Genomic DNA, 27778 nt, shown 5'->3' with positions numbered 1-27778 from the left:
GAGAATATTTTCATTAGACCGTAAGCAATTCAAAGTCAATTTTTATTCCTTTGTATACCCATTAATTTACATAGTAAGCAAGCATATATATTCAATCTGCTTCTCAGAAGACCAGTGAAATACTACATACATATCAATTACAGATGAGCATGGATGCATGATTGTTAAAAGTATGTATGACAGTGGCAAAATTGAACCAGGTGTGTCATTTCTGTCCTACATCAATTTAAAAACAAAAATACACAAGCTACTTTGAGAACAGTAGAGATGATTTCTCTAGAAATACTGAAGATCATCTAGCCTAAGCCTATGACCAATGTTTTTATTCTATAAGAAATACATATTAGGCCGGATATGATGTTATCTTAGCACTCTGAGAGGCTGAAGCAGGAAGATAAAAAAAGTTCAAGCCTACCCTAATTTAATGAGCCCCTGTCTCAAAATAAAACACAGGCATATTCTCTGGATAGCATGTCAATTCACTTAAAATAATAACATGAATGCTGGTCTAAAAAAAGAAAGCCTGACTGTCCTAAAGAGAAGTTACAGGAGGTTGTGAGTTCATTAAGCAAAAATGGAAGGCACCCACAAATAGTATAACTGTAAGATAATGCTGCTCATTTATCAGCGTAATAATTTTAAATCAGTATGATCCACTACCATTGCAGAATGACAGAGTTAAGAGAATAAATGGAGTGATAACTATTTGATTTTTTTAAAAAGTACTTTATTAGAAGATTTTATCAAGTGAAACAAGAGTCTTTGTTGAATACTTTGATGTCAAAGATGTTTCATTAAATCAGTTTGGACATTCCATGGTTTTTGTTTAGGGAAAATTGTGCAGCCTGAAATAATGTGTTATTTCTTGGTTGACTATACTCTTCTTTATTATTAAGAAACAGAAAAGAGGATATTTATTTTGAAAGGAGTTAGTTCTCAGTACTAAAGAGGACATTTTCAGAATGAAGAGAAGAAAAAGGATACTGGCTGCTCTTAGTACTAAAGTACTGTTAGTTATGTAAAAGTCCTTTTAAGTGCAAATTATGGCATCCACCAGTGGTTCCCAGAACAGATACAATGACACTTTCATACACTCAAAATACAGAACATTTCCTGGTCAAAGTAAAAAAATATATAGTTAAATTTCTAAGAACTGTTCTTCAGTAATCTATTTTTAAAAACAATACAAACCCCTTCAGGAATAGTTCATTCAGCTTGTCCATACTTTTTCTCTCATGTCTTAGCCATTAGTAGCTCTAACATCAGGCAAAACAAAAGCAAAAACAATTTGGATGATTATAGGCAAGTCATGGGGAAAAGTGAAATTAGAGTGAAACTGAAAATAATTCAAAGGTAAGATAATTGAAAGGTGAAACTAAAAGTAACAGTTCAAGTAACATTTCTGTTTTTTGTGTGTCTGTCCATTCTCTCCATGTGTTATGAGGAGCAAATAAAAGCATGCTCCAGAACAGCAGGGTGGGGGAGTTGGGGGCTCTTTCTATGACCAGACCATAAAAAAATCCAGTCTGATGAGTACTGCTATATAAATTAGTCAAATATTTTATTATAGACCAAATATTTATATCAAAAGCACAAAAGACTTTATTCTGAAAACCAGGAAGCTTGTGGTGTTACGGAAGTATGACTCAGTAATTCCAGTCCATTTCTCTATGTTCTATGCCTCCTCACTCGGTTAAAACGGGCGCATAAAAGGCCAAAGTCAGAGCTCCCATCCCCATACGGGCCCCTTAGTTTGCTTTTCTGACTTGAGACATGTATTCCCAAGCCCAGTGAGCCATCTGCCAAATGTCTGCCACCAGTCTCAAAGGGTCCTGAGTCAAAGACTGTACTCATACAATCAAAGCTCATGTCAGATAAATCCCCAGATAGCAAGGATAACACAGTTTGCACTGTCATCTACTTCTAAATCAAATGAATCATCAAATATCCTGATTTTCTAAAAGTAAATTGTACAGGAAGCAGTAATGCTCAGAAGCTAAAGAAGGACAACAAATGTAGCAAACACCATTATCACCATAGGAAGGGTTATCAGATTCTTAGAAATAAGTACTGGCAGCTCGAGGCAGTCAGCTCTGTAAGATGTCTCATGTCTTTTACAAAAGCTTTTTAAGGAAAAAAAAAAAAAAGCTACATTAGTGTGAAACAAATAATAATCATAATTTTAAAAAACCGTATCATTCTTCCTGTTTGTTCCTATAGGCCATTAATATTCTTTTAAAACTTACTCCCTGAGAGATCCCAGACTATGTTAAGAAATTAAGAGTGAGCTTAAAGTTTATTTTACATAAAAAAAAGCAACAACGAAATACATAAGCTTATCATTTTTTATATCACTAAAAGCCTTAATATTTAAAAAAATCAACAAGGTAAAAAACTTCTAAAGAACAGTTTAGTGAGTACTCTGCGGCTGAGCGGGCAAATGTAATGTCTCTACACGTTTATATTATAGTCAAAGATTTAACTGATGGTGCCGAAAATACAATTGTAATATTTTAGGAGGAAAGATTTAAAAATTTGTGCCACCCAGCTTATTTAGTAAAGTACATTACCAACTACTGATTTATTGCTTTTAATGAAACACCAGATTTGACAGTTAAATTACCAGTGGGATAAAAGTATATTTTTGTCTTTAATTATTTTTGTAGAGGACATGTACACATCCATATAAAAAGAGACTGTGTAGCAGATGCCTACTAGAATCGACCAGTTCTTGTAAACATTGCATTTGTGCAGATTTTCATAACTTGATTCCAAAATTGAGAACAACTAAAGGCAAAATTAGTAGCCAAAGGAGAGGTGAGGGGACTTCCTCCAACATGTACCACTCCTCCCTTCAGAAAAAAGTAAAGACCTAGCAGCACATTTAAAAAAAAAAAAAAAAAGTTACAAAATGTTTCAGTACTTTTCCCTCCCATCAAAAAACAAACAAAAATAAAGTGCAGCACCCATAAAAGTGTCAAGAAAATAGCCAAGTTCTTCCTTTCTGGTAACAAAATAGCACTTGGCCTCAGCAGTCTTAATCAAATTATACAGTGTCCATCATTTTGGGTTCATCATCTTCTTTATGTACCACTGAATTTAAACTGCAGAGAGCTGTAGCTGTATTGATAGAATACTGAAGATAATCTGGATTCTGGGGGAGGAAAGAAAAAGGTAGGAGAAAAAGAACACATGGTAACCAGTTTTATGTCAGTACATACAATTACATATTTCATTTCCTATCTCTTTGCAGTGTAGCAGAATAGGAACGAAGATGAACTTGGGATTCAGACTTGGGCCAAAACCCAATTATCACTTAATCCAAAGAGAACAATAAAGACAGAATGATATATATGAACAGAAATGTAACACCACTTTTTTATCCTTTTGAAAAATTGTAATTTTAATTATTTAATCTATACAAAGGTACATTCAATGCTAGTCTTCTATGTAACTGATAATTTAAATGGTGTGACTTTAAGCCTCCAACATACTTTGAAAGTTACTAATTATAACAGTAAATACTAAAAATGAAAAATGTGAATAAAAGAAAAAAGTCCATTTAATGAGTAAAATAAATTTGAATGGGAAATCTTTAATCTTTTGAGGGGTATTTAGGCTTACATATTTTAAAACAAAACAACAACAACAGAAAAACCCCCAAAACACCAGGATTTATTTTTAAACAGAAGAAAAACTTAAATCTTACATGTGCCCATTTCAAAACCGAACAACAGAAACACAAACCTTTGTTCAATAAATGCAAAAATAAAAACATTTGTTAAAGTACCAGGGATAAGGACATAAGCCTTTAAGACTCAGACGTAAGAAATTCCTTCCTAAGAATTTGGCCTACTAAAGTTATTTTCAATATATGCCATCCACTTACACATTTACTACTGTATCACCTTGTTTCACTTATTTTTATTTAATAAGTACCAATGTGGAAAAAGAACACAAATAAGCTAGTCCAAATGGGACAGATATCTTAAACTTTCACATCCCTCAGGGAGTCAGGATTTTCAAAAAATCCTTCTGATAAAGTATATTTACTGCTTTCCTTACTGTAAGAGCCAAAAACCTAGCCAGAATGTGAACTGTTACCAAACAGGTCTTGGTGAAAGAAGTGGTAATAAACGGATTAAGGAATGGGACCTTGATTCTAATTCTGCATTTACTTGGTATTGTAATCCTCAAAAGGAAGAAAAATCCTCAAATTTAATAAAAAAGAGTAACACAAAGTATACAGTTAACTATATCAAAAAGGCCTCAGTTTGGTCCTCTAAAAACTAAGGATAATAATAGTCTTTGGCTTATCTCACAAAATTCCTGCCAATTACAAAAAAAGAACACTGAAACTATATCCAAATTTAAGCTTTATAAAAAACTCAACTCTTGTTACATTCCCGTTTTTCAAAAAGCAGTGTTAAGTCCTAGATTTAGGCCTAATTCCAAAGCCCTTCTCTATTAAAGTCTGGGTTCCAGTTTTCCACACAGAATTCTAAGTACTGAGAGTTGGTTGAGGAGACTCTCCACAACTTATTTGCCTTCCTAAGAATTGTAAGACTATTGCAGAGAAACTTAAAAAACAAAAAGCAAGCAAAACCCCTGACCCTTAAAATTCTCCTGACTGCCTCATATTCTCACCTAATACCATTCTCAACACTGTTCTTGTCCTGGTGAACAGTTCTTCTTAAAAGGGTATGACTGTCTCGTCCTATTTTTAGTATTTGATTCAACAATGTGAATGAGAAATGAAGGGCACTCTGGATTACAATATCAGTTATTAAATTTCACTTCACTCATCTATAAAACTGTATGAAAATGAACCACAGGCTGGGATTTTAGCTCATTGGCATAAGCGCCTGTTTGGCAAGCGTGAGGTTCAGTTTGATCCCCAGTACCAAAAAAAAGAAAGAAAGAAAGAAAATGAACCACAGCATTGAGGTGATTAAAAATAGGAAATGATACAAAAATATGAAAGTGTTTCATTTGATATAAAATAGGACACTATTACGATGATTAAATCTTCTTCCATATCTCTAAATTGACAACTTGGCTCCTCAATAGTTTCTCATTTTATCCTGATTCTCTCAACCACTCAATAATCCTACGCCTCTAGCCAAAATCTTATCCTGTTCTCCTTTTTCTTGGGCAGACTTCACAAAGATGCTGAAATTCTCACACTGCTAGGAACTTATTTGTTAGCTACATTAAGTAAGTCTGAACAAGCCCAATAATATCAACAATTTAAGTATCAAAATTTTATGACACAAGTATGATGCAAGCCTAGCAACTGCTACTGACATGCATTTAACTTCCTCAGACCAGAGGAAGTTTTTGATGATACAGGCTACTTAAAATATTTTAATGTATATATTTTCCTTTTTATATTAAGAATTAATAATATCCTTTAAGTCTCTTTATTCACCATGCATTATATGACAACTTAGTTTTATGTATTGGAATTATTATTTATTTATTTTTTGGCTTTTTGAGACAGAGTCTTGCTACACAGCCCAGGCTGGCCTCAAACTCATGGCAGCCTTCCTGTCTCAGCCTCCCAAATGCTAGAATTATAAGCCTGCGCCACAACACCCAGCCTATATATTGGGTTGACAGTGATTACAAATCATATAACACCCTTGAAAATACTTCTCTGTGGGCTATTGCTCAGGAACTGAAGAGAAATTGTCATTGTGTTAAATAATGTTAAAGAGATAATCTGTAATGATAGTGTTCCTTACATGTCTAAGGGGGAGTGTTACTAATTATTTAAAATTCACAGGATTATTATTTGTGTACTTGCAAAATAACATTTTTGGTTGTGTTGGGTAAGTCAAATGCTTTCCTAAAATATATGTAACTGGAATGGAAAAATTATAGTGACATATGGTTAAGATATAGAAAATCTCAATTTTTACCATTTTATAAAGCTGAAAAACAAGTATAAGACTTGCCTAATATTGTTTTCTGAATGAAACTTTCTATCTCACAAGGATATGTAAGTATGTATGTATGTATGTATTTTTTGAGAGAGGGTCTGGTTATGTAGTTCAAGCCACCCTGGAATTCACTATGTAGCCCAGGGTGGCCTCGAGCTTACAGCAATCCTCTTGCCTCACCCTCCCAAGTGCTGGGATTACAGGCATGCGCCATCATGTCTAGCAAGGGTTACCTTTTGAGGTAAGAACATTTTAGTCATACACATGACATATGAGTTGCTCAAAAGAACAAAACTTGGGTGAATTAATAAATTTATAAAATATATATATTTACTTTCCCAACTTACCTGTGGTAAGGATTCTAATAAACCTATAGATCCAACACCAGAATGGGGAACATGATTCTGAACTGTCATAGGTTGAAAACTTTGTGACTCAGAATAAAGTCTTACTCTTGATTTAAAAGCTTCAAGTTCATTTTTGAATGCTTCAAAATAACCTTCTTCCTCTGCCTAGAACACACAAACACAAAGAATCAAAGAATATGTGAGTTTTGGTGTGTGTGCGTGTGCGTGTGTATCGTACTAGGGATTATGCCAAAGCCTGATGCTAGGCAGTTGCTCTACCACTGAGGTACATTCCCAGTCCCCTCCTCCCCTTTTTTTAAAGGCAGGATCTCACTTAGTAGCCCAGGTTGCTCTACAATTTACAATCCTCCTGCCTCAGCCTCTCAAGTAGCTGGAATTACATGCCTGTGCCATAGGGTCCAGCTCAAAGTTTTTGAAGACTTCTACACCACATACTAAATTCTAAAAAGCATATACCAAAGATGGAAAAAGTAAAGGTAAAAGTGAATAGCTTAAATGTTGAAACCACCAGGGTCTCTATTAGGCTTGTGAAACTACTTAATTTGTAGGAAACTAATGATCGATGTATTCCATTTCTTTCTACTTCAGCAAAGTAAAACAAGCTAATAAGAAAAATACATGCACAGCTATTTCAAAAGAAAGCAAGCCTTCTTTGTTTAACACATGATCAAAATACAAGGTTTTAAAAAGCATTACAGGGTCAGGGATTTAGCTCAGCAGCTTAAGTGCCTGCCTGGTAAGCGCAAGGTCATGAGTTTGATCCCCAGTACCAAAAAAAAAAAAAGTACTACAGAAGGAGACACATTGCTATTAACATGTTCCTGCCAGCTTGACCCACTGATAACATATGCATGATTATCCCACAGGGCAGCTTGTAACACTGCTGGTACAAATAGAACTAATCACTTTTATTGGTCTTTTTTACTAATATAGTTAATAAAAAGTGGTTCAAGGGACAGTCACCAAGGTAGCTCAATCCACCCAGCAGAGACATAGGAATTACAGCATCATCATGAACATGTTACATCTCCCTCAAAACACTCCCTCAAGAGTGCGCCTCCTTGCTTCAAATACACTTTTCCCATCATTCTTGCCACTTTCTAAAGCATGACCAGAAATTCTTTTTCATGTCTTTTAAGAGGTGTGATCCATTCAGTGACATACCACAGAAAGGAAGGTTTGTAAAAACATTACAGTGTGTCCTCACCCACTTTACTCACTAGGTCTGCACCACGCTTCTTTCCGCTCTTCCCCAATGTCACAGTGACGGTGAAAGGTAAACACTGTGACTTGATTCAGGACATTGAGGCAGCAAAAAAAGAAAAAAAAAAAAGACTTCCAGAACTACAATGGGGTAAAGTGAAGTGAAGGGAGTATTCTGAGGGAAATTAGTGCTAATGTTTTTTCCCTAAAATAAATTTTAAAGTTTTAAAAATACCATATTTTTCAATTATCCCATGTATTTTCCTTGTGTTATTTGGATCCTTTAATAGGATTCAATCCACCCCTCCATCCTTTCAAAAAAAATTCTCATTTAACCTCTTCCTTTCTATCCTTTAACCACTCACTGTCAAACAACCAAGGCTTATAAAAGGTTTTAAATTCTTATAAAAGGCTTAAATTACTGAGGGGTGCACTATTACCCATTTCTAGTAGTTCTTTGACCCTGTATTTTCTGTTTGTAAATGCTATGAAAACCACGTAAAATTCAGCATCAATTTCATTATGGGATAAAGAAGCTAAAGAACCTATGTTTACAACCTACGTAGGTTGTGTTTGACAATATATATTGTATTAGAAATTAAAACCAAGTAATTTTTAAACTAACTAAAAAATAAGCTCACTATATGCGACTATTAACACTTTATTTTTCTTTTAAAAAAACTGTATTTTCTAAGGCCAGGCATGGTGCCAGTAGCTGTAGTGCCAGGTATTCAGGAGACTGAAAAAGGAGATCACTTGAACCTCGGAATTTGAAACAGACAATACAAAGAGACTGTCTTAAACAAACAAATAAACAACAAAAATTGTAGTTTTCTAAAGTAAAAAACGTTAGTGAGTACAGAGGCATATGTTTCTCATTTCTGCAAATCTCTCTAATGTTTGACTTAACAAAAGGCAGAACGATTCTTAATCTGCTTCAGCATCAATTTCTATTGTTCACTCGAGAGAATGAAAATAAAAATGAATGACATCTTAGTATTATTATGAATACAGTTATGACAGAGGGCCTCCTTAAAGAGTTTCTAAAGACTCTGAGAGTTTGTTGGATTACATGGTGACAACCTATTCTCTAGGGTATATCCCTAAAAGAATTTTTGCGTGTTAGGCATACGCTTGTTCAAATTTACCAGAAGGCTTTTCAAAGTGGTTGTTCTAGTACATACACCCAAAAACAACGAATCCAAATTCTTATTGTTCTAGTTCCTTACAAACTTTTAAGTTATAACTAGTATTATAAATGTAAAATGGTAATCTTCCCAGACATATTTATTTTTCTTTAACATGGCTGACATTATCTTATTTATAGAAACATGTAGCACTTTTTTCTAACTTATAGCATAAGTATTTCCTTAAATTAAAAATGTTCCAAAATATAACAGAATTACAAAAAGCATTTTAAAAGTTCTATAAATATATCTCTATACACAATAATAACAAAACAATAAAATCCATAATCTCATAAATTATTTCTGTAGGGCCAGGGATTTAGCTCAGTGACACAAGCGCCTATCTGGCGAGAGCAAGGTCGTGAGTTCAATTCCCGGTACCAAAAAAAAAAAAAAAAAATTTCTGTAAATGTTGAATTTTTATGTTGTTTCTTGTTTTTTCATTATAGAAATCTGATTTCTTATTAAGGATGAATTCTGCACATGAAGGATCCTATAACTACTTTGTTCAACATTGTAATCCTCAGCATTTGAAGAAGCTTTACTTTGCATTACTACCAAGTTTTCCACATTCATTGAGCAGGTCTCAATTTCACACAAATGTCTCTTTTATAATTTCTTTACATCTTAGCATTAAGTTAACAAAACTCAGTTTTTTGTTTGTTTGTTTTTGTTTTGTTCCCGGAGACTGAACTCATGACCTTGCACTTGTGAAGCAAGAACTTACACTATGCCACTGAGCTAAACCCTCAGCCCAAAACTAAATTTTCTTTTTTTTGGTCTTTTTTGTTTTTATCGGTACCAGGGATCGAACTCACGACTGCCTGCTTGCAAGGCAGGCGCTTATGCCGCTGAGCTAAATCCCCAGCCCCCTAAAACTAAATTTTCTTATCACTAGACACCTATAGAATTTAGTCTGTCACATTAAATGCCTTTTCTTGATGCATACAAAATGAAAAAACCTCAGGTTAGGCCTAATTTCCTCTTTTAATAATAGCAAATAACTTACTTACTTTGGCTTTCTGGAAAAATAAACGAAAACACCCTCTTGGATCCACATTACAGTTTTTGGCCATTTCCATAATAAATTGCATTACAACTGCTTGATGTGCTATTTGTTCCATTAGAGCTCCTTTCTGAAAGTAAAAACCAATCAGGTTACAAGAAATACCTTTACAAATATATTTAATTGACAAACCAATTTAAATTTTAAATTTTTAGGGTATTTTTATTTCGCTTTATTTAAAGTCAAATACTATGTGGACATATAAAGAGTATATTTTAATTATTATTTTTTTATGAGAACCGGAAAAAAAATGCAATTGTCTTGATTTAATATTGTAACTTATATTTGACTTACATGATTTTTTAAGTATTTAAAAAAGAAAAAAGTATCATAGTATATAGGAGCAAGAGTAATTGGGAAATGGCAGAGAAAACACATAAATCCCATATGGTAACTGAAACACCTTAAAAAAAAATCCCCCGGTCCAGGATGAAACCTAATCTGAGTGGACATCTGTGGATGAGAAATGCGGATATGGGACTGAGACCAGTGGGAAAAAAAAAAAAGGGCTGGGGATTTAGCTCAGCGGCATAAGTACCTGCCTTGCAAGCAGGCGGTCGTGAGTTCGATCCCCAGTACCTTTAAAAAAAAAAAAAATCCCCCATTAAACTCAATAAAGTCTGGAAACAAAAATTCATGTTCCTTTCTACTGACCTTCTTGCTTTCATTTAAATTAAATACTTAAAAAAATACCATTACAGTTAAGAAACCAGAATTCCACTAAGGCTTCCAGAAACTCAAGAGTCACATAATACCTGTTCAGCTTCTAGGTGAAAACACCATAAAATAAGATAATTAGCTGTTTCTTCACATACAAGGTATGGATGGTCAGACAAAAATCTCTGACTGTCATCCCATCGACTCAACATACCTGTAAAAAAAGAAAGCATGTTACATATTTTGTCTTCCTATAAGGAAACAAATGGCATCTTAATTTAAAGATAATTCATATTTTCAGAACAATATATTATCGTAAAGGGCAAATGAAGTGGGATAATGCTCTGTAAAGCAATATCCAGTAGAATGAAAATAATTTCCAAAATTCACAGAAAAGTTGTATTTCAGATATGGAAATATTTGACAGCAATTCAAGAAAATTAAGTCAGTATTATAAAGGAATACTTGGAGCCATTTTAGTAATGTTAGACCTTAACTTTTGCATATGTGTTTTTATGCATAGTAAACAAAATTTTTAAATGTTAGTTAAGCATACTAAAAATGCTGACATTTTGTTTCAAAATGTCAAACAAATCCAAATTCTTACTTAAGATATATCTGTTTCTTAAAATCTGTAAGAAATGTGGTCAAAGTCAATATGACCAACTAATTGTGCAATCAAGGAAGTGCTGCATTTAAAAAATTATCTCTTTTTATGTTGCTCAGGCCTGTCTTGAACTCATGAGTTCAAATGATTGAGACAGCCTTCTGAGTGGCTGGGACAATAGATATGCAGCACCACACCTAGCAACTACTTTTAAATACTTAAATGTCTAGCTTTATTCTTGATAAACTCCATATAGCAATATTGGCAGCTGTAGAATTTTTGGATTTACCCAAGAAAGTTTAGATGTTACAAAGAAATGTTTATTGATCTTTTTTTCCAGTAACTTAGCAGTAACCTTTCCCTCTAGACACAAAATTAACTTCTATATACATATTAAATTCCACATCAGAGCTGGGCATGGTGGCTCACAGTTGTAATCCCAGCACTGGAGAGGCTGAGGCAAGAGGATCATTGCAAATTCAAGACCAGCCTGAGCTACAAAGTGAACTCAATGCCAGCCTGAACTACATAGAGAGACCCTGTCTCAAAAAGACAAAAATAAGTAAATAAATTCCACATCAGAAAACGAAAATAAAACTGAAGACAAATGTCTGAGAACACACAATTAGCAACATAGAGCAACTGGTTGAAAATATATGATCAACTTGTCCTTACTTACAAAAAAGGGATTAAAGATTTTATCATTCTCTTATAAACAGTTTTAAGTTTCACAAAGTTAATCCCCAGCATTTTGATGCAATGATTAGGTCATTTAAGATTCTGAGAAACAGAATGAGTAAGTTGTTTACAACTACTATACAGTTAATAACTTCTTAAAGTCAGAGCTAAGCTAATGAAAGCATAATCATTTCTTATAACTGAAGCCACAAAATAAATCCTAAGAAGCAGCTTTACCTTAGCTTTCTTGCACTTCTGAAGATGTAATATTTCTAACTCTGCCACCTACAGTGCATTGCTTCTTCAACTTCTCCATGGCTGCACTATAATGCCTGATTACTAAAATCCTATCCATTTTGCTTCTTTAGCATGAAGCATAATACAAAAGGGTTAGTAACGTTTGCAGGGACCATGAGGAAGATGTCATTACATATTAAAAATTTGTAAATACCTATTTAATAGTGGAGACAAACTTCCCACTTGACATTAAACATAGTTTGTCTGAGAAATATCAGAGAAATATCACAGATATTTAAATCTGATTTAAAAAATGGCATGAATTAGTATGAAACTGCAAATTAGTATGAAACCCAAAGCTATGCATGATCCTTACACATCTGTGTAGAAAGGTATTAAGACTTTATGACAAAAATACTTAAAAGCATCACTAGTTTAGTGGAACAGAAAATATCTGAAATTACTGATGTTAGTTTGGAATTTGTAGATAAAGAGAGCAACAACAATGGCTAACAAGACAGACCGTAGAACCAGAATGCCAGGTATGAATATTAGCTTTCCCATTACTCCCTCAGACAAGCCCCTATAGATGCCCCCATTTCCTCAGGATAGAAGAGGGCTAAAAAAGCTACCTAATACAAAGTTTTTGTGATGATTAAATGATACCAATTCATATAAGGCATTTAGAATAGTGCCTGACACAAAATACATGCTTAATAAGTAGTATTAATATAATAATGAATAATTTATTCATTTAACAAGCTTTCATTACCTTTGGGTAAGGATAATCTAGTTTAAGCTTGCTTACCATTTTCTCTGAAGACTTGGAAGTTTTGACAAATTAAAATTTTTAATTATATTTTAATCCATTTATTTCCTTGGTGAACATCTAAATCTCCATCTATCAACTGTCAATATTTTGCACTTGAGAGCTGGGTGTGCTGATGTATACCTGTGATCCCAAGACTCGGGGCTGCAGCAGGAGAACTGGCACAAGTTCCAAGGCCAACTTGGGGTACATAGTTTAAGGCTGGCCTGAACGACAAACTACACACTTTCTGGACTCTCATGTTACCCAATCAAGCATTTGAGAAATTCCTTTGACATCAAACTGATCATCAAGTTCAGTGGTTATGTTACTATAATCTGTAAATATGATGAGGTTACAATAATAATCTTTTTAATATTAAGCACTCCAAGAGTTCTTAGGATATACTCTTTTTTTTTTCTTTTTTGATACCAGGAATTGACAAGACCTTGCACTTGCCAGGTAGGCACTTATGCAGCTGAAGGTTGCATAAGTCTCTAGGATAAGTTATTAAAACTTTTTTTCAGATTATAAAAATGAAGTACATTCATTGTGAAGAATTTGAAAAGTTCAAAAAATAATTCTACCACAAAAGATTATTATTAACAGTAATGTATTTCCTCTCAGGCTTTTTACATGATGTATAAATAAATGAAAGTAAAACACCCTACTTTTAATTTTTTATTCATTTCAGTTCATATTCTATTTTGGAGTACTTAATAGTAAATGTTCTTTCAAAATCAGGCTATTATGATTTCTTAAACCAATACACATTAAAAGAAGAGGTTATAAATATTCATCATCAGTACAAATGAAAAAAATTGTATAGATAGTTTTTAGGCAAATGCTGGTAGTTTTTGATAAAAAATTTCCAGTGACAACATACTATAAACAGATTCGAAAAATGCTGAATCATAGCTCACTTTGCTATAAGAGACAATGATGTATTATGAAAAAAAAAGATGATTGAAAAAGTAACTCTAATGATCACAGTGATATTACAGATGCATACTGAAATAAAACTGTTTTGTGAACTTTAAGTGAAAGCACGCTCTATATCTAAATTAGTATTTTGTATTCATAAAATAAACATAAAAGTAAGAAAAAATCAGATTTCAGTGCTTTACAGTACTCTACCATAATAGCTGTAACATTTACCATTAGCAAGTAAATTCCATCTAGTTATAAGGGTAAAAGCAACACAAGAAATATTGTCTACAAACAGCATAAAGGAAAGTTAGGAAAAACCCTAAAGAATATAAAACACGTTAGGCCACAGGGAAGCCCCTATCAGCCCTACACAGCACCCACCTACTCCACTTTGTCTTTCAAGAGTTTGAACTCCAATCCAAGTCTGGAAAAGCTTCATTTGGAAATTTAATTAAAGCTATTATTCCAGAAGTGTTTAAAGGAGCATATCATAGATATCATTAAGGTAAATACTATTTTCCTTTACTACAGTAAGTATATACCACCAGAAACATTCACTCTCACTGCCTTGCCTCAGGCCTCCCTCCATTCTGTGCCAAAATTTAGTCAATGGGAGATTTTGATGATCTCATCATCCCACATGACTATAAGCTGACCCACTCTGCTCATGGAACATGGTAAATAAGAAGTGGCTAGTACCCCAGATGCCTTGGTTAAGATACAGCATGCCAGAGAATGGAAAATAAAACACATGAAAATTTTGGGAGCCTACTACCTTAGTAACATTTCTGTGGATCCAATGTGCTGCAGCAAGTAGGATATCTCCTCCAAAGTGGAAAATCAATGTGCATTTCCACTAAGAAACAGGCACAATGTGAATCTGGGAGTGGCTATCAAGTCTGGTTGGGTTTGAACACAGCAAGGCTCTGGTTAGTATTACAAGATGAAGTACTAGAAGATCACAATATTCAAGGGCAAAACAATTGCTTATTAATCACCCGTGGACGTCAAGTCAGCCTTTCCCTCAGCTATCCCATTAAATCCTCAATAGTTTCATAAACTAAAAAATCATGGTGGCACAAGCTTGAGATCATGCCTGATTCAATAGAATGAACTATTCTCATGAAAAGTGTTTTAGCATCATAATCCAATAAGGCCAATGAAAATCTAATTTGCTAGTAGCAGAAACCAATGCCAAAACCTAATATAGCACCATACACTAGAGAAACTATCCATTGAAAAGCAGGTTGAATATCTTGGTCCCATTTCATCTTGAAGAGATCAATAATTCCTGACTTGAACAAGCCCATTCTGTCTGGAATTACCCTCTTTCCTTACTATGTCTGTAAGCAATAATATCAGTGGTCTTAATGAATTACTAATCAAACCTCATTTTTTAAAACTCTTTTTCAGCTAAAGAAATGAAAACTATGGGCTCATGAAATTCACTGGTCTTATAAATATCATTACTCAGAAGTAGCAGGTTTTACAGAATAGAGAAAACTTTATTAAAGACTCAGTACAGGCGCATTACAACATTTTATGAGGTTAAGAGTATTTCCCCACACAAAATTGCTTTTGACCAATTGAACTCAGTTCATAACAGAAGGGTGTTCCCCATCTAACTTCTATGGGTCCAAAGGAACTTGTCAAGAGAATACCAGCCGAGTAAAAACACCTTGAGGGATGTTGTTCTATCAGATGCATCATGTGCTCTGAAAGAACAACCAGCAGACACATACGTATTTTCCTACAGCATAACACGTGAACCTAGGAAGTAAGGACTATACCTGGGAGTGGTAACTCACTTACTACAACTAAAAACCATCTGCAAAATTACTGCCTTTTATCTTCAACTCAAACTTCTGTTTTTTTAAAAACTTTTAGCATTTGTTGAAAGGACTACTTGTTTTTTCTGATTATAAAGAACATTACAATGATAGTCTATAGAAATGTAAAGTTAGTCTATATTTATTTCTTTAGATGCTATTCTGGAATTAAATATACAGTTTATCTTCTTTTATTAAATAAGTATGACAGGCCAGGGGTTTAGCTTAGTGGCACAAGCACCTGCTTGGCAAGTGTGAGGTCATGAGTTCGATCTCCAGAACCAAACAAACAAACAAAAAAGGATGAAAATATGAACGTCATGAAAAGTTGCACAAAGCGGAAAAAAACTGAAAGTAGTATCCACTATCTTTAGATAAGAGGCATAAATGAAATTCTACGTTTTGGAGGCAAAGCCAATAGAAAAAGATTTTAAGTGCCACTTAAAATGTTCATGAACACAGTAAAAATAAAAGCCACATAGGTGCAGAGCCACACACAATAACCCCAGCAACTCAGGAGGCTGAGGCAAGAGGATTGCTGCAAGTTTGAGGCCAACCTGGGCTAGTGAGTTCAAAATTAGCCTGAACTACATAGCTCGACCCTGTGTTAAATACATACACAAACAACCACGTACCTGGGATCAAAAAATATGCTTTGAATCTAAACTCCAGGCATTTCCCCATAGCATTTTCACCTGGGCAGTATCAGACTGCTTATAATTCTCAGAATATCCTGACTCTACATGTTTTCAGGCTGCTGCCAATGCCTTTTCTACATGGAAAATTCCTACCTTTCCCTCACAGAAATAAGATAATTACCTTGGTCTGAGGAGTTTCTGGCACTCCCCCTCCAAGCGACAATAATTTCTTAGTTCTTTTCATACACATTTCTATACTATATTTGACAATAATTTCTTAGTTCTTTTCATACACATTTCTATACTATATTTATAGTGTAATACAGCTCAAGGTCTTGCTCATACATGCATCACATTCAAAACCTTTAAAAAAAAAAAAAGAGCTAATCTTTTCACCACAAGATAAGCAGGTATCAAGGAAGCAAAGAAGAAAAACAAAAAAAGCAGAGTAGTTGAGAAGTGGAAAGATTGTCTTAGAGGGTTAGTATTAATAGATTAAACTGTGCTTCTCTTTCAATCTATTGTTTATTACCCAAAACAGGTCTAACACAAAATCTGTACAACTCTACCAGTAGTAACTACACACCTAGTTTGTCATGTACCTTCTTTTTGGGCTCCCAATTTATGATTCCATGTTTTGCACCAATACATATGATACCAAACATTGCAAAGAAGGAAATTCAAACAGTAGACTCACCAAAATGTCTAATCTTTTGCTCATGTTTCTGCATGAATGATTTTGATTTATCTTCATCTTCTGTTTCTTTTCCTTTATCTTGATTAATAAAACTCTGAAAATTTTTAGAAATTAAAATGATTTTGTATTCTAATTAAATTTTCTTTCTCACATATTAAATGCCTATCAGTCCTGCTTTGAGGCAATATAAATGTGGTATAGTAATATTGTATTACATCACTGTTAAACCCTTCATTACAAAAACTGGAATTTTTCTCATATGTGAGTTTCATTAATTTTAACATGCTACACATGTTGAAAATTTTGTGTTTATGTAAGAAATCACACAGGAAAAACAATCTTTTGGTTAAGCTCAATTGCCTTATTATATAGAAAGACTATGCACGCATAACTTACAACTGCATTATTCAGCTTCTATAAATATTTGCACTCCTAGTCAAATTTTTAGATATCTTGCTGGAAATTAATTCAGAAATACAAAGCATATAAAGAGTTCAGTATATCACTATAAATTCTTTCAGAAAAGGTAAACCAAAATAAGACTTGGGTTGCATTTCTAGTTATTTTTTTCTCAAGAGAGGATAAACAGTTTGATTCTTGAAATCAAATATGAATTTCTATTAAAGAAGTACTTATTGTCAGTTAAGTCATAAAACAGACCAAGGATGAAATTTTTATCTAGCCAGTTTTGCTAGATGAACAATCCTTTAGAACATTCTGTGATCAACTTATACCCTGATATCATCTATGCCAAAATGAAAAGTACAAACTAACTCTCTGCCATTTACAACAGGAACCAACAAAAGTTTATACATTTCGAAATAAAAGTATTTTTTCTTTATGTACATTCTGCCATTAAGACCAGCACTGTATAACAGAAATATAAGCCAAGTCACAAACCAGAGTTTTCTATTAGACACATTACAAAAGTCAAAGAAACAGATGAATAATCTGTATTAAACCTAACATACCCAATATATTATTATTTCAACATGCAATCAACACACACACAAAAAATAAAATATTTTAATTTTATGGTACTAAGTCATTGAAATCTCACGTATATATTACACTTATAGCACAACTTAATTTGGACTAATCACATTTTATAGCACGTGTCTGGTGACCATAGAGTTGGACCTCAGAGATCTAGACCAGTCCTTGCAAGTCTCAAGCTCCTAGACAAAACCAATGTACAATTTTGAGGAAATGATTGAAATATAAAGATAGTCCTAATTAATTTGTAGCTATGTTAGAAATTAAACAAAAGCAATGACAAAATGAAAACATTTTCTTTGTGATCACTGTGTTAACAGACATTAACTCTACAAAATAAACATTGCTTTGAGCATTTTCTCCAGGAAGAAATTATTTTAAATAATTTTAGAGTGTAAATGCAAAGCAGAAATAAAGTAACACTTAAAACACACTGAGAACAACATATATACCCAGAGAATTAAATAAGGAATGATCCTGGTGTGGAGTGGAAAAATTTATATGAATTTGTACAAGTATAGAGACAGTCTATAGTAAATACTGTTAACAAAGGTTATTTCTGGGAAATGGAACTAAAAGTAATAAGACCCTTTAATTTCTATTTTTCTTACTATTAAAATTTTTCTCAGAAAAAAGGTACTAATAGGGCCAGTGGTGATACACATGTTCCTCTTATGAAGAAGCAGAGCTGGTCCATAAGAAGGCTCAAGCAGGTGACAGTGGATGCCAGGAGGGCAGAAACAAAGAGGTTACAGGATGAAATGTCCAGCTAACAAAGGTTAATGATAAAATGGGTGTGGACTTTGACAGGAATGAGTAATTTATCCTCAAAATCTATGGGCTACATCTGGTACAACATAATGTACGCTTTTATAAATTAGTAGAAAATGACTGGATTTCATTGTATCAAAAAGCTACAAACTGAAGACTTCAATATTTTTTAATCTCAAGTTAAATCACCTTGAGTGAATATTATACAAGTGTATCTGTTAGATATTATATGTAAGATTTGTACACCTCAAAATGTTAGCTAAAAATTTACAAATGACTAAAAGATTGGGAGCAAGGGAAAAGTACAGATGAATGAAAACAGCGGAATGATGACAGCACGGCCTCCATAGGACTCCTCTGTGTACCTGATTATAATGAAACTCTGCACATTAAAAAGGCTTTAAAACAAAGTCCGAATACACTCTATATATTATGTACGTGGTTAACTATAGAAAATGGTACCATCTGAAGGTCTTTCCATAAATACAGTACTACCATCCTTGCTCAGGCAACACTAACAGCAAATAATACACAAAACCTACTCCTGTTGTAAAGTTAAGGGCTTCTGAGAACTATTTCTCGGTCATTTTGACAAAGTAGAAAAAAATGAAAACATGTGCTCATCAGTGTGTTCACAGACTTAGTTGTAACTGTTTCTTCAAAATAAGCATTAATGTAGTTACTAGTCTTCAATACACACAAACCATTCATTCCATGCTAAAAACATTAGCTCATAAATTTATTAGGTCTTGCTCTTCTCCTTCTTTCAATGCATTTCAAAACCAATCCCCAGAAACTGTTTTCAAATGGAAAACAAAGGTCTAAATCTTTAGCAGCTTGAGAAACGTGATTTTAAAAGCTGAGCCAGGCCAATGATGTCCAATATTAACATCTATTATCCCCATTAACAATGAACATCATTATATGGGCATCATTTTCATTATTAAAGGAATGGTAAAGGAGGACATCCGTACCTTTCTTCTTCTAATTTTTTTTTTTTTTTTGGAAACAGGATCTCACCAAGTCATTCAGGCTGGCCTTGAACTAAACTTGATGTAGCCATCTTCTTCCCTCAGCCTCTCCTGAGTGCCAGGATTACAGGCATGTGTCACCATGCCCAGCATTCATATCTTTCTTTACCTTACCTAGTCTTTCGGTCTCAGCCGGAATTTCTTAGTTCAGATTTAAGAGAGGTACATCATTTAACAGTTATTTAAGTGTTATCTTGAAGCCGTCTGCAAATTTTAACTACTGTTTTTAGTTCCGTCAGTATGGTCCCTATCTGTGAGATACCTATCCCTGTTGTTTCCCCCCTCAATGTTTACTTTTCTTTCATTCTTTGTCCTTAGTTGTCTTTTAAATTCTTACTGTTGTTGGAGTGCAGAACACTAGACTTTGCTGGTGCAGAGTGCTCTGTGCCTTTGGTCATCATCCCTTCATACTGAATCTAGTTATAGGAATTTAGTATTTTTAAAAGTTTTACATTGCAGTACATACAAATGCTTGTTTATTAAATGCAACAAAAGCTTAGAAATTTTAGTTTCAGGAATATATTTACTTGCTCTAGTGAATGTCTTTTAAACAATGACTAATTTGACAGTAATGTGTGCTTTGTGAGTTTGCTTAACATTGTACCATTTTCAAAGAAACTAGACAAGCAATAAAAAGCCAACCAACTTCAAATTAATCAATTAAGCAGTTTTTGACCAAGTATAAGCAGTCCAAGGAGTATAATTTTTACTAAAATCTGTGCCCACTGAAGACATTATCATATATGACAACTTTGTGGTGGGCCATTATTTTTCTTTTCATTTTTTAGCTGATTAGAAATTTGAATACTTAAGTTTGTACATGATCTTGAGTTTTTGATAGCCTTTTAAAAGGGATTTTATTTTAAGGGATATTTTGATTCTAAATATAATAAAGGAATCAGATTTAAGCCATCACTGTTATCAAGTCACTCTACTTTACAGTTTCATTTGTAAGATAAAGAGAGGTGAATAAAAGAAACTCTAAAACATTGAACACGAAAGTATGGGGTACAAAATACAAGATGTAGGAAAAAAGAGTATTTAACTTTGATTTAGGTATTTTCTCATTCTCATATATTTCTCAATCCTTAGAAGCATTTTGTGAATGCTTTCTTATTTATGTTAGGTCAGCAGTACACAAATATTTGAGACTGGTTAAATTAAAACTGCCTGTGGGGGGGCGGGCTTAGTGTAGCTCAGTGGTAGAAGGCCTAAATAAGTACAAGGCCCTGGGGGACAAACTACAACACTGCAAAACAATAACAGTAACAACAATAACAACAACAACTGCTTTCAGTTTGCAGCTTTAGATTAAGAAGTTTCAAACAATTTTTAGTTATCGTTCAAGAAATACACCGTATAGTGGGGCCCCATACATGTGCAAAAGAAGCCTTTAACAATATAATTCTGACCTAACTGGAATAAAATCTGATCTTTTCTATTGTATTCTAGTTAAGAAACAAAAACGCTGCTTGGAATGCACCAAAATTGTTTTCCCAATTTAAACTGCTATGACTTCAGGTTGTGAAGGGCAGTTTTTCTGCATCCTTGGTACTCTTCAAGCAATAAATATTGACTTTACTATACAATTACTATTATTATTATTTTTTTTTTTTTTTTTTTTTGTCTTTTTGAGACAGGGTCTTGCTACACAATTCAGGCTGGCCTTGAGCTCACTTGGTAGTCCAGGCTGATCTGAAACTCGCACGAATTCTCCTGTCTCAGCTTCCAAGTGCTGGGATTACAGGCACGCATCATGATACCTGGCCAACACTGTACTATTTAATAGCAGGAGAATCTAAATTGTTTGTAGAGTCCTTTCATTTCCAATGCTTGTTTAGATTACTCCCCCTGTTTACTAAATCCATATAACTTTACGAAATCCATATGTAAGGACTTTTATTTAGTAAATCTAATAATTAAACATGCATGTTACAAAACTGATTTAGTATGGTGGATGACACCATTGTAACATGAGAAATTTCTTGTAACATCTGAGCTTCACATGTACCAGGCTCCATGCTAACACATTTTTAAGACATAATCTTACTTAATATATACCCACACAGCTGAATAAACCAAGGCTCAGAGCAGTAAGTAACTTAAGGTCACAAAGCCATCATGTGACAAAGCTGAGATCTACCTTGAAACTACACTGCAGTATGCCACATTTTATGCTGCATCCATATATCTGTACTAACAATCACCCAAATTAGTTGGTGGGTACAGTTTTCTGCAACAACCATTTTTTTATAAACTGCCAAAATCGAATACTGTTTATAGGATTCTGCTGGTTTGTCATCAAATACGTAGATACATATTTTTTCTTCTTTTTATGTGGTCCAATAAAAGATCATACCTTATTAAAAACATCCTTGCTAATGGCATCCATGTTCCAGAGACACATTCTCTCTCTTTGTACCAGAGCTGCTTCTTTCTGTCGCCATTCTTCTTCCCGCTGCCTCAGTTCTGATACCGCTGTTTGTGCTTTGGCATATTCCTGATCCAAGGACTCAGAGTTATGCAGGGCTAAACTACCAAGTTTCTGCTGAGCTTCAGCAAGATTCCATTTGCATGCCACAGAGCTCTTCACAAATTCTGTCTGCTTTTGGCAAGCCAGTTCGATTTCATGGCTATACATCTGGATGAAAAAATAATACTTATCAGAAAATGAAGAAAGCAGTATGTTTCTGTAGCACAGATGAATTTCTTTTTTCAGTATTGGGGATTGACCCAGGGTCTTTGAACTTTATAGTCTTCATAAAACTAACCCAGCACAATCAGAATAAAGCATACATCTATTCATCACCTCCATCTTCCACATGCTGAAAATCAGACCTTTATAGAGTTTTGTTCTGCAAGTTACAATGCAAAGAATCTCCTTTTATTTAGAAGTAATCATTTCTTGGCTTATGTTTTTCTTCTGTATTGCCCCCAATCCTTGATGATTTGAGAAGTTCATACTAGAAATTTCTATTTGTAATGAATTATGTTAGACTATATCCTTTAATTTTATCTTAATTAAAAGAGGCAAAGTTATTTATAATACCAGCTGGTTCTACCCTAGTAATTGTGTTTCTGTTCTACTCAGGAGTAGTAAGTCATTACTCTATTGAGTACTATACTTAAAGGAATTTCTTATACTCTTTGGCTCAAAAAAAAAAAAAAAAAGCTAAAGATACTTTTTGTATGACCTTGCCCAAATGCAGACCAACCTCAGACTACTGTACCTTCCAGAATAATTCTCCGCCCAATCGATTCGCATATCTGTATCACTACTCAAACCCTTGTGATTTTACACCTGAATTATCTAAATAATCTGCTTTGTCCCAAGTCATTCTCCTGCACTACATTTCAATTTGACAATGTTGCCTCTAGGTAACTCCCATCTATTTCAGATTCTGGCATCCCCTAAGTTTATTCTTACCCATTTTCTCCTCAGTCAAGAAATGCATATTTCTATAGTGGAGGATTTCACATAGTATTGTAATTTATGGTACCTTTCCAGGGTGTGTGTGTGTGTGTGTGTGTGTGTGTGTGTGGTACTAGAGACTGAACTTGGAGCTTACACACTGAACTACATTCCCAATCTCTTTCCTAAGTTTTACTTTGAGGTAAGGTTTCCCTAAATTACTAAATGGCCGTTATACTCAGCTGATTATCACATTCATGAGGGGCTAGAATTCAATAAATGGTCCATGAATAAATCTCTATTTCCTGAACAGAATGGTGGTGGTAAAGAATTCTAAAACAAGTAGCAAGGCCCCTATGTCTTGATCACACTGTCAGGGAATTTGGAAGTTTCTATTGGGCAATTTGGACCCTGCTGCTATTCTGATACTTTATTTACTGAATCAGCAGGTTCAGAGCCTTAGTTAACTGTATGTCCCTAAATACCCAAGTAAAACATTTATTTTACTTTCTACTATCTTAGGGTAGAATAACTGTAGACTGATTATGTTTAAAAATTTGGCTGGGAAAAAAATAGAAAAATGAAGCTATAACTTAATTTATAAGAAAAGACAAAGCTATATCAAAAAGGCAATATGAAAAATGGAGTGTCTTGTATTTTGAAATTATGTAGGAACAAATATTTACTTTACAAATAAAAACAGTTCTCAAAAGGATTCAAATAAATTCTTCTCCACAGACCACCCAAACATCATTTGGGAAAACTATCCAATGTGTTTTCCAGTTGATTCAAAAAAACATTAGGTTTTATTTTAATTTACGAGCATGCCAAAGTTTTAAAGGGGCATAATTATATATTAATGACATAAATCCTGAAAAGAAACTGTTAGTATTAAAGTCCACAAATGTAACTTAACATGAAGTTCTCAAAAGCCATCCTTACCTTCCAACCTGTTTTGACATTAGTTGGATCTCAGAACCAACAATCACTTATTATGTTACAAGGGTTAGTTTCTCTCATACTTGGTAAAAATTAAAACAATGTTAAAATTTTTTTAAAAAGGAGTTTTTTAGCTGAATGTAGAGTGTACACCTCTAATCTCAGCACTGAGAGGCTGAGGCAGAACAGCCAAGTTCCACCCTAGCCTAAGCAATATAACAAGGCCTGTTTCAAAATAAAAAATAAAAAAGGCTGGAAATGTAGTTCAGGGAGAAGCCCTCGGTTCAATTCCCAGTACTGCAAAAAATAAATAAATAAAAAAGTTTGAAGTTTTAAATGCCACTTGATCGGATTAAACATTTATTCTTTCCTAAGATTTCAATTCAAAAATTTAAGTTCTAAAGCCAACAAGACAAATAAGTTTGCAATAGATTTATGAAATTAGAATTAGTAATTATATTTCAAATTTTAATAGCATTTAAGGGTGGTTTCTGCCAACTGAAGTTTTACAGCATTTCACAGAATGGAAAGTGTAGTGGCCTAGTTAATGTAAATTCTGGTTTTGATCTTGTCACTGAAAATGCTACATGGTGTCAGGAAAATTACTTTTAATTATGGAGAGAAACCTACTCACTTCTAAAACCTATTTCATGGGGAGCCAGGGATATAGCTCAGCAGAGCAGTGTCTGCCTGGCACTTATGTGGTCCTGAGTTCGATTTCTGGTACCCAACAAATAAACAAAATCCCTTTACTCAAGTTTATGAGTGCACATGCAAAAAATATACTGACATTTTTAATTTTAAGTTTTTCTCAGCTTACTTTTGTGATTCAATCACAATGCACTGAAATTCGAGACCTCTTCCTCAAAATTGACAACAGCAACTGCTAGTCATTCTTTGCAGTGCAGTATGTATTCACACTTTTAATATAAAGATGACTAGCAATCCATAATTAGTGAGTTATCACTGATCCATCAACTCCTATTCTGCCTCACTTTCTCTCTTGTACTGGCTGGCTGAGGTACAATCTGGTTATGAAACAGCATCTTTTCTGTGTAAATCCAGCTAACTCCGCTAGTTGGACATAAACTGACAACCAATTTAAAGCACTCACCTACATCTAGCAAAAATGAGTCTTGAAAATAATTTTCTATTAATTGCTACATTTTTATTAGACTCCATTTTACCAAAAACAAACAAACAAAAACCCTGAAGGCAAACATCTAGTCTGTGATCCAAAAGTATAATCAACAACACACTCAGGTTAGGGAGTAAAAACCAGGGTAAGATGACATGAGCATGTGCTTTGTCACATTTGATTAAGTTTCAGAGGTAGGAAAACTTGGTTGAAAACCACCGGTAGCATCGGGAACTCGACGGAGAAGTGTAAAAACATCAAAAGTCTGTGCCTATATGGTTTTATTGGACAAAGACACGAAGCAAAACTAAAAACAAACCAGTAAGGGAAAGACGGAGAAGCTGCCAGCATCTAAGGCCAAGTTTACTGAGTGCTCAGCAGTCAACGCAGATGAAGGAGCAGCATTCAGTGAAACGTTATGGTACAATCGCTCCTAGTTCCTATCAACTGTGCACAAGTACGCCGAAGCCCTAACAGAAACGCACAAGAGGACAAAGGGTCAATATTACACAGCGTGAGCCGCCCCGAGTCTGAGCGCTGTTACGAAAGGGGCAGGAGGAATGTCTTCCAAGGATGTGAAAGAATCACCCAAGGTAAAAGGAAAAACGTGTGTGGGGAGGCTGGTTGAATATATGCCACCTTCTCTTCACCTCGAGCATGCTACAACGAGGGTGGGATGGCATCAGGCCTTGGGAACAAGAGGTTGAAGTGGGCGTAGAACTGGGCAGGGGAGCGGGTTTTGGAGACGCGGCCCTCTAGGGGCTCAGCGACAGCATCGCCCCATTCCCCCGCCGAACGCGAGCCCCGTCTCACCTGCGCGTCACCGCCCGGCAGCGGCGGGCAGCGGGGAGAACCGGGGGATAGGTCCAAGTCACTTTCTTCCTCAGCCTCACCCTCCACTCGAGGGAGGCTCCAAGGTCCTGGCGGCGGCCACGGTTGCTCCATGTCCCGCTGGCCCTAGTTCTACAAACGCCACTGCCAAAACACTGGTAGGGAACAAAACCTGCTGCAAGAAGCCAGCAGCTACAGACGGCCCGGGCCGTTACCCAGAATTCCTCTGCCGGCCGCAACGCCGACGCACACTTCGCGCAGTCCTCAGTCGCACCACCGGCAGACGCCGGAAGAATTAGCTTTTGCGTCACTTCCGGCTGTGGCGTGGCCTTGGGCGGGTACTAGGGCTTTGAGTTTTGAGTCTGGTTTGAGTGAGTCTTGTCTTTTAGTGCTTTAAGCGCCGTAGCTTTAACCTGTTGGGTTTGTGGGTAGTGAGGCGTTTGACAAATGACGCCAGATACTTTTTAGCTCGTTCTCTATTCCCTAAAGGAAGGATCCTGACTGCCGGGCAGCGCTGACCACATCTGCTTTGCATGTTTAAAACTGCAGTTCATTCTTGCACAATTCGTGTATAAATCAATACTGTAGGTCCAAGGCGAGACTGGAGGGTAAAGTTTTTAGAAAGCAGAGTCAATTTTCCACTTACATCAATTACAAAAAACAAGAGAGCTCTGCAAAACTTGGCCGAAAAGAAGACATCTCAAAGCGAATATAGCTCCAAAATACAGGAGTACCAAAGTATGAGTACTCCCAAAAGCGAGGGAAGAGGCAGGTTCCCTGTAGTCCTCCATATCTCCTCTAATCCTGAAGGTTTGCTCTGTTATTGTTCCTTTTTATTTATTTATTTTTTTAAAGAAAGAGACTCACCTGGCCCGAGGTAACATTTCAAGAACTAGGATTCAGTTCACGGAGTTTTAAGTTTCAAAACTAGGCGTGTGTGATGGCTTACGCCTGTAATCCCAGCACTCTGGAGGCTGAGGCAGGAGGACCAGCCTCCGCTACAAAGTGAGCTGAAGGCCAACCTGAACTGCATAGAGAGACCCTGTCTCAAAACAAAACAAAACAAAAAACCCCGGCATGTGTAACAATCAGGCATTGCTCTTCTACTCATAATTATAGACCCAATAAGAGCAATGAAACATCATTTTCTCAGCCAATTAATTTTTGGAATTGGTTAATAGCAAATGTTGACCAACACATAAGAAAATGTAACTGGAGAGAATGTCATTTATATAACCTTTTGGGAAGTTTATGTGTCTCGATTCAGCGTATTCACTGTGAGGAAATTACCTGACAGTAATTTTTGCACTGGTATCCGAAGATCTACGTACAAAGATACTTTGTTTGAGGTAAGAAAAAATAATATATACACAAAGAGGAACTTAAGTATATTATGGCATGTTAATACAATGGTATTTTAGGCTTTAAAAAGCGAACTAAATATGCATATAAAGAAATAACTCCAGGGGCTGGGGATTTAGCTCAGCGGCATAAGCGCCTGCCTTGTGAGCAGGCGGTCGTGAGTTCGATCCCTGGTACCGATAAAAAGGAAAAAGACAAAAAAAAAAAAAAAAAAAAAAAAAAAAGGAAAGAAATAACTCCAAAATGCTTTGCATTAGGAAAAAAAAAGGCAAAAACCGGGATGTTGTGGTGCGCACCTATAATCCTAGCACTTGGGAGACTGAGGCAGGTGGATCCTTGCAAGTTCAAGACCAGCCTGCCCTACAAAGTGAACTAAAGGTCAGCCTGAACTTCATAGCAAGACCCTCTCTCAAAAAAAAAAGAAAAAAATCAACTTGCAGAATTACAT

At 35.0% G+C, this 27778-nt stretch overlaps 1 protein-coding gene and 1 non-coding gene across 2 annotated transcripts; one reads left to right on the top strand and one right to left on the bottom strand.

Moving 5' to 3' along the window:
* Positions 1-24: 24 nt before the first annotated feature.
* Cdc37l1 (cell division cycle 37 like 1, HSP90 cochaperone) lies at positions 25-26260 on the bottom strand. The gene is made up of 7 exons (XM_003472189.5): positions 25951-26260; positions 22008-22289; positions 16851-16944; positions 10525-10640; positions 9717-9839; positions 6293-6457; positions 25-3154 (listed from the first exon to the last, which is right to left on the bottom strand). Exons 1-7 carry the CDS (start codon positions 26080-26082, stop codon positions 3047-3049), a joined length of 1020 nt encoding a protein of 339 aa, XP_003472237.1. The 5' UTR covers positions 26083-26260; the 3' UTR covers positions 25-3046.
* LOC111757536 (small nucleolar RNA SNORD99) lies at positions 10188-10261 on the top strand. Its single transcript, XR_002791860.1, has one exon. It is a non-coding gene; the product is annotated as a small nucleolar RNA SNORD99 (small nucleolar RNA).
* Positions 26261-27778: the final 1518 nt, after the last annotated feature.

The sequence above is a fragment of the Cavia porcellus genome, unplaced genomic scaffold, assembly GCF_034190915.1.
Source record: "Cavia porcellus strain 051 isolate PalLab524CR breed Dunkin Hartley unplaced genomic scaffold, mCavPor4.1 scaffold_1, whole genome shotgun sequence".
NCBI classification, from domain to species: domain Eukaryota; kingdom Metazoa; phylum Chordata; class Mammalia; order Rodentia; family Caviidae; genus Cavia; species Cavia porcellus.
Note: the sequence above shows the minus strand (reverse complement) of the source record. Positions and strands in the feature narration are given on the sequence as shown.

Coding starts and splice junctions, on each gene's coding strand:
- Cdc37l1 (XM_003472189.5), bottom strand. CDS start 26,082: ATGGAGCAACCGTGGCCGCCGCCAGGACCTTGGAGCCTCCCTCGAGTG. Junction 16,945..22,007: donor GCAAGGATGTTTTTAATAAG/GTATGATCTTTT, acceptor AAAAATTTTCAG/AGTTTTATTAATCAAGATAA. Junction 3,155..6,292: donor TATTAGAATCCTTACCACAG/GTAAGTTGGGAA, acceptor TTCCTCCCCCAG/AATCCAGATTATCTTCAGTA.